General features: G+C 44.5%; 1 protein-coding gene across 6 annotated transcripts in view; it reads right to left on the bottom strand.

Moving 5' to 3' along the window:
* adtrp1 (androgen dependent TFPI regulating protein 1) overlaps positions 1-2906 on the bottom strand; it is a 21812-nt gene extending 18906 nt beyond the window's left edge. For 5 of the 6 annotated variants that reach the window (XM_048608327.1, XM_048608325.1, XM_048608328.1 and 2 more), the window contains exon 1: positions 2400-2822. In XM_048608327.1, the coding sequence (XP_048464284.1) occupies positions 2400-2555 (156 nt within the window). In that variant the 5' untranslated portion in view covers positions 2556-2822. Of the gene's footprint in view, positions 1-2399 lie in introns of all 6 variants that reach the window. The other variant, XM_048608324.1, reaches the window with a different exon arrangement.
* Positions 2907-7786: the final 4880 nt, after the last annotated feature.

Genomic DNA, 7786 nt, shown 5'->3' on the forward strand with positions numbered 1-7786 from the left:
CCTGTCCTTCCTCCCACCTCAAGTCCCACTCCCATCTCCTACCTACTAACCTCATTCCGCCCCCTTGACCTATCCGTCCTCCCTGGACTGACCTATCTCCTCCCTAACTCCCCACCTACACTCACCTTTACTGGCTCCATCTCCGCCTCTTTGACCTGTCTGTCTCCTCTCCACCTATCTTCTCCTCTATCCGCCTCCCCCTCTCTCCCTAATTATTTCAGAACCCCCTACCCCTCCCCCATTTCTGAAGAAGGGTCTAGGCCCGAAACGTCAGCCTTCCTGCTCCTCTGATGCTGCTTGGCCTGCTGTGTTCATCCAGCTCTCCACCTTGTTATCTCCTTAAAACTTGAGCTGGGGTACTCAATTATTAATCCACTGACACTTCACGCTATATTTGATTCTGCTTAGCATTTGGGTGCTGTTTGTTGCAAGGTTTGAAAAAGATCATCCATAAAGGTTCAAGGGTCACCAAAAGATAGTTCATCAGAAAAGACAGGAACAAGTTTCATGTAGAAAATAAGTTATGCTGTTCTATTGAGACGACACTTGAATTGCCTTGGTTCTAAGCTTTTCGGACTTAAGAACAATTGGATAGTTGTGAGCAGTTAGGATTCAGGAAGTAGTTCTAGGAGTGAATAGGTATGAAAGTGTTCAAGTTTAGGTTCGAAAAGAGCGAGGGAATTGGGATGGGGAGGAGTGTTTAGAAACTGTCAAGTAATAATTGCTTGGTACAACTGAACCAGATTAGAACTCCAGAAACAAACAAGGACAGTGCTGCCTTGGTGTCTTCAAAAAGCTGTAGTTGTGCTACAAGTAAATGCAAGACTGCAATTTCTAGAATCCAGGGAACTGTAGTCCAAGGAAGGGACAGTAAACTAGCAGTAGCTCAAGGAAGTTTCAAACTTCCTTGCAGCCGTTGAAGCTTCAATGAGATTTGGTTACCCGTAGCATCAATTTTTTTTATACCCAGGCCCCACAGTATCACTAAAGTCTGGAGGAGGGGCACAGGTGAGAAACCCACAAGATCTTTCTAACTGCAACTGCTTTTTGCTGTGTTCTGTGGAGTCTTTGGCCAGAGTTGGTCATTTACCCATATTTACCCTGTGTTAACTCTGGTATGTAAGAACACAAGTCATACCTATGTTGTTAATCTTTCCATGTGTATTTGTCTAAGTTCTTTTTACAACAAAAAGTTGTTTTTCTTTGTTTAAAAATCCTGGCTGACTTGTTTGTAAACGAGAAAGTCTACAGCTGTTTCTAATTGGCCACCCTGGTTAAATTTTAAAATGTGATCAGTGGAGGAGTGGGACTAGAAAGGAATCCGTTCATCTCCCCTCCCCTCCCCACCTCAAATCATAAGTGGTTCACACGAAAGAACCTTGGTGACAAAGGAAAGTAGCTGCACAGAGAGAAAGATAGATGTGGGTGGGCTGGCAAGCAAAGGGGTGGAGGTTGGTCAAGAGAACAGCTCAGGTGCATGAGAGGGAACAGCAAGAAAGCAATAGAAACAACAGCTCCGATTATTTATGGTATGGAAAGACAGCAGACAATTTGCACACACCAAGTTTCCAATAACGGCACTGAAAAACGACTAGATAATCTGTTTACATAGTCTGACATTGGCTAAGACACGGGAGGAGAATTCTCCTACTCTTCAGTCAGGGTCCGACTGTTCAAGTTCCCACAGTACCCAGAAACACCCTTTACAACTAAATTCTTCAGAAACTAATCCAACACAGGAGGCCATTCAACCCACGTCCCTGTTCACTCTTCTGGAACAATCTGGTTGTCGTTGCTCTGGTTTCTCCCCGTGACACTTCACATTCTCCAAATGCAGAAAGGCTCGATTCAATGCCGCAGTTGAACCTGCCTCCTTCACATTCTCAAGCAGCATATTCAAGATCCTTTAAAAACTAAAGGTTTTTTTTTTGTTTTCCAATGCTGTCGTTGCGTCAGCCTGGATTAGCCACAAATTACAAGACACTTTCCCCATTTCAGCCATTTCCGAAACATTCCCAGGATGGGTACAACACAGGGTTAGATACAGTAAAGCTCTCTCGACCCTTTTAAACTGAAACCGCTTTTACACTGTACCCCCCTCCCAAACACATCTAAACAAGAAAAAAAAACACTGCGGGTGCAGGAAATCCGAAACAAAAACAAAAACAAAAAACAAAAATCGAGGGTCACTGGACCCGAAACCTTAACTCTGACTTTTCCCTACAGATACTACCAGACCTGATTTGATTTGCTTTATTATTGACACATGCACCTAAGTTTTACTTTGCGGGCAGTTTTTTTTTGCAGCAAATTCGGTTTATGCTATAAAAGTTTCTGGTGAAGGTGAAGCCCCCGGTCTGCACTCTAACACTAGTCCCCCCCAGCTCTAGACTTTTTACCATATTGATGAAGGTCAGGTACTTCCAGCGGCCTCCATAAGTGCCGGCACCGAGGAGGCGCCCTCCGCCGGTCAGCAGCGTGTCCTGGTGAAGGACGAAAAGATACCAAAGGAACACAGGCAGATGGAAGATGAGCGGGGCCCGTCGAGACACCATGGTAGCGGGTCACGGTGATGGTGATGGTGATGGTGATGGATAAGGTGGCCGTCCCCCGTGTCAGGAATGAAGGAGCTCTACCCCAACCCCCGGGGTTTCCTGAAGTGTCCGCCGCGGGCACGGGTCCACTCCCGGGACGCACTAATCGACTTGGGAGTGGCGAGGAGGAAATTGGTGGGTTCGGGGTCACTCAACTGCAACAAGCACCCTGATGCAGGTGCAAGCAGATCTGATGGGAGATCACAACCCAATTACTGAGACCTTCCCCCCCCCTCGCGGTTTAAGTCCGTCCAAACGTCGCAAACGTCCCTCCCTACCCCCGCCCTTTGCTCCCGGGCGGAGTGGTACAACCCAACCGCCACGGAGGGTAACCCGCATGCGCACACAGGTCACAGTAAAATTCAAATTGACCGGTAGTGTTGGTCCCATGCCTAGTGATCACTACCATCCCCGTCACTCCTACAGCCCTCATTTGCACCCCATTCTCATCTTGGAACCACCATCCCTGAACTTCCATTCCCAATCCCACATAGAATCATAGAATCCATACAGTGTGGAAACAGGCCATTCAGTCCAACAAGTCCACACTGCCCCCCTGAAAAGCATCCCACCCAGACCCATTCTCCTATCCCTGATTTCCCCATGTCGAACGCACGTAACTTAAACATCCCTGGACACTATGGGCAATTTTAGCATAGCCAATCCACCTACCCTGAGATAACAAGGTGTAGAGCTGGATGAACACAGCAAGCCAAGCAGCATCAGAGGAGCAGGAAGGCTGACGTTTCGAGCCTAGACCCTGCATATCTTTGGACTGTGGGAGGAAACCAAAGCACCCGGAGGAAACCCACGCAGACATGGGGAGAATGTGCAAACTCCACACAGACAGTCACCGAAGGCCGGAATTGAACCTGGGTCCCTAGCGCTATGAGCCAGCAGTGCTAACCACTGTGCTGCCCCTTTCTCTGTTCTCACTTCATCCCATTCCCAAACTTGACCCATCCTTAATCCCAAACCCATCCCTGAACCCCAAACCCTCATTCCTGAACCTGTATCCACAATCTCATACCCACATCCCTGACCCCAGATCAACATCCCCAACTACATCCTCCATTCATAGAACCGATAACTAACCCCAAACTGATCTTCACCACCCCCAATGCAAGCCTCACATCCATCATCTTCCCCAACCCAAACTCTGATCCTTGACCCTAAAACCCCATTCCCAACCACGACACCTATTTCCCATTTTCCGTGTCCCATCCTCAGCCCCCAAACCAAACCCCTGTCTCTAACACCACTACCATGGTGTTTTGGGGTTGCCTGAACAATATGGGCTATGGTAAGATTAGAGTCACTGGGAGAAATCTGATGAGGTCTAAGTCAATGTTAGTAGCAGTTTTCTACAATGTTTGTGCATCTGGTGGGTGGCGAGGTGAGTTTCTCACAAGGCAATAGCAAGCTGCCAATTAAGGGGGATTATAGCTCATTAAGCACCTTATTAATAGCATAACTTGCCTGGTTAACGTTCAGCTTCCTATCTTACCAAATGCGACCAAGAAATGAGATGATGGAAATTCTCAATATCAGGGTCGAAGTGGATGACTTCAACTTTTCGCTGGCTGTGAGGAGCCTTTATATTGCCAAGCACAAAAATGCATCTCAGGCATGATCCATAGGCACCCCTTGACCATGGATATTGGAATCTGACATATTCCAAAGCTTCACAATCATCATGGCACCTCTCTGATCCACTTGCACAATGTTTAGGAGGCACAGATGTACACTGTAAGGCACACCAGCAACCAGCATTGAAAGGTTGCTGAAAGGCCCTCAGTTGTTGGATTGGACCAAGTTACATCTCAGGGCTGCTCAGCTGTTTCATTGTCTTAATGCTCACTCACTTAGCACCTACCTGCGTGCTTGTAATGTTGGGGCTCAGGTGCAGGATGGAAAGTTGGAGGCTAAGTTCAGTGTAGCAGAGGGATGGGTGGAAATGGGCTGTTGGCATAGTGTGAGGAAATAGGGGACATGCAGGCTCTGGGTCGATACTTGGCAATCAGGCGGAGTCCAGTGGTGACAGTGTCCGCCACAAACTGGCATCATTTTCACTTTTGTAGATACAAAGTGCTACTGGAAAATGGCTACAACAATATGATGAAATCTCAGTAGGCCTTGAGGCAAAAAACACTCCAAAAATGTTGACATAACCGGCACTTAATCCAAACAAAACATAAATATTACTATTGTAGAACAAGAACACCTTTCATGTTCAGACATGAAAAAAAACTTATATATGTAGTAAAAGTTCACTTAGGATGTACTGAAATCAGAAATAGTTCCAGACAATTTAAGTTTAAATTTAAACAGATTCACAATGCTTCTAGCAAGGGTGTTTCAGGTTTTTGGCACAGTGACAATGAAGAAAGGACAATATATTTTCAAGTCAAGATGGTGATATTCCAAAGCGATTCTATAAATACGTTAAGAACAAGAGAGCAACTAGAGGGAGAGTAGGTCCCCTTAAAGATCAAAGAGTTTGTCCTTGTGTTGAACCTCAGCAGATGGGAGACATATTAAATAAATATTTTGTGCCAGTTTTTACTATGAAGAAAGAAATGGAGGCTAAAAAACTCAGGGAAATAAATACTGATGTTTTGAGAACAATTCACAAGACAGAAGAGGAAGTGTTGGAAGTCTTAGAAAAAACAAAGGTGGATAAATCTCTAGGACCTGATCTAGTATATCCCAGGACTTTGTGGGAGATTATGGATGTAACTGTGGGCCCCTTGCAGAAGTATTTGTATCATCTATAACTTTAGGTGAGGTGCTAAATGACTGGAGAGTAGCTAATGTTGTGCCTTTGTTTAAGAAAGAATGTAAGGAGAAGCCTGGGAACTAGACCTGTGAGTATGACTTTGGTAGTGAGTAGGTTGTTGGAAGTGATTCTGAAAGATAGGATTTATAGCATTTGATAACATTTGAAATAAAAAAAACGAAAGAACTGCGGATGCTGTAGATCAGGAAACAAATCAGAAACAGCTGGAAAAGCTCAGCAGGTCTGGCAGCATCTGTGAAGGAAAAAAACAGAGTTAATGTTTCGGGTCTGGTTCTGAGGAAGGGTCACTGGACCCGAAACGTTAACTCTGTTTTTTCCGTCACAGATGCTGCCAGACCTGCAGAGCTTTTCCAGCAATTTCTGTTTTGTTTGCTTATATGTATTTGGAAAGGCAAGGAATGATTAGGAATAGTCAGCATGGTTTTATGTGAAGGAAATCGTGTTTCACAAATTTGATTGAGTTTTTTGAGGAAGCAACCAAGAAGATTGATGAGGGCAGAGCAGTAGATATTGTTTGCTATGACTTTAGTAAAGCTTTTGACAAGGTCCCACATGGTAGGCTAATTAGTAAAGTTAGATCACATGAGATTCAGGGTGAGCTTGCCAGTTAGATACAAAATTGGCTTAGTGGCAGTTGTCAGAGAATGATGGTGGAGTGTTATTTTTTGGACTGGAGACCTGTGACCAGCAGTGTTCCACAGGGATCGGTGCTGTGTCCACTTTTGTTTGTCATTTCTATAAATAATTTAGATGAGAATAAAGAAGGCATGGTTAGAAGGTTTGCAGATGACACCAAGTTTGATGGTATAGTGGACAGTGAAGAAAGTTTTCTAAGATTACAAAGAGATTTTGATCAATTGGGTCAATTGGTGGCAGATTTAAGAGTGGCAGATGGAGTTTAATTTGGATAAATGCGAAGTATTGCATTTTGGTTAAAGAAACAAGGGCAGGACTTCTACAATTAAAAGTAGGGCCTTGGGTAGTGTTGTAAATCAGAGAGACTTAGGGGTTCAGGTATATAATTCTTTGAAGTTTGCATCACAGATAGGGTGGTTAAGAATGCGTTTAGCACGTTTGCCTTCATTGTTCAGATCTTTGAGTATAGCTGTTAAGACGTTATATTGCGGTTGTATGGGACGTTGGTGAGGCCTCTTCTGGAGTACTGAGTTTGGTTCTCATCGCCCTGTTATTAGGAACAATAATATTAGGCTGCAGAGAGATCAGAAGAGATATACCTGGATGTTGCCGGGAGTGGAGGGTTTGAATGATAAGGAGAGGCTGGATAGGCTGAGACTTTTCTCACCGGAGCATAGAAGGTTGAGGGCTGCCCTTAAAGAGGTTTATAAAATCATGAGGGGTGTAGATAAGGTGAATAGCAAGTGTCTTTTCCCTAGGGTGGGGGATTTAAAGACTAGGGGGCATACTTTTAAGGTGAGTGGAAAAAAATTTAAAAAAACATGAGGGGCAATTTTTTTACGCAGAGAGTAGTTCGTGTGTGGAATGAACTTCCAGAGGAGTGGTGAATGTGCGTACAGTTACAATGTTTAAAAGACATTTGGATAAAAAATGAATAAGAAATGTTTGGAGGGTTATGGGCCAAGCACAGGCAGGTGGGACTAGTTTAGTTTGGGATTATAGTTGGCATGGTCTGGTTGGACTGAAAGGTCTGTCTGACTGTGAGTGGCTTGGAGGAGATCCTGCAGGTGATAGCGTTCCCATGTATCTGCTGCTTTGTCCTTCTAGTTGGAAATGATCATGGGTTTGGAAGGCATGTCTAAGGATCTTTGGTGAATTTCTGCTGTGCATCCTGTAGATAGTACACACTGCTGATACTGAATGTCGGTAGTGGAGAGCAAATGTTTGTGGATGTGGTGCCAATCAAGCTGGCTGCTTTGTTCTGGATGGTGTCAAGCTTCTAACGTGTTGTTGGAGCTACACCCATCAGGCAAACAGGGAGTATTCCATCACTCTTCTGACTTGTACATTTTAGATGGTGAACAGGTTTTGAGAAGTCAGGAGGTCAGTTGAATTACTTGCTGCAGTATTCCTAGCCTTTATCGTGCTTTTATAGCCTCTGTTTTTACATGGCTGGTCTGGTTCAATTTCTAGTCAATGGTAACTCCCAGGATATTGATTGTGGGATTCAATGATGACAACACCATTGAATATCAAGCGATGATGGTTAGATTCTGTCTTCTTGGAGATGGTCAGTGCTTGGCACACAAATGTTACTTGTCACTTTACAACTCAGGCCTGAATATTGACCAGGTACTGTGTACAGTTCTGGTCGCCCTGCCATAGGAAGGATACGTTTAAATTGGAGAGGGTTCAGAAAAGATTTACAAATTTGTTGCCAAGACTGGAGAGTTTGAATTATAAGCAGAGGCTAGAT

The sequence above is a fragment of the Rhincodon typus genome, chromosome 19 (assembly GCF_021869965.1).
Source record: "Rhincodon typus isolate 14 chromosome 19, sRhiTyp1.1, whole genome shotgun sequence".
Lineage (NCBI taxonomy): Eukaryota > Metazoa > Chordata > Chondrichthyes > Orectolobiformes > Rhincodontidae > Rhincodon > Rhincodon typus.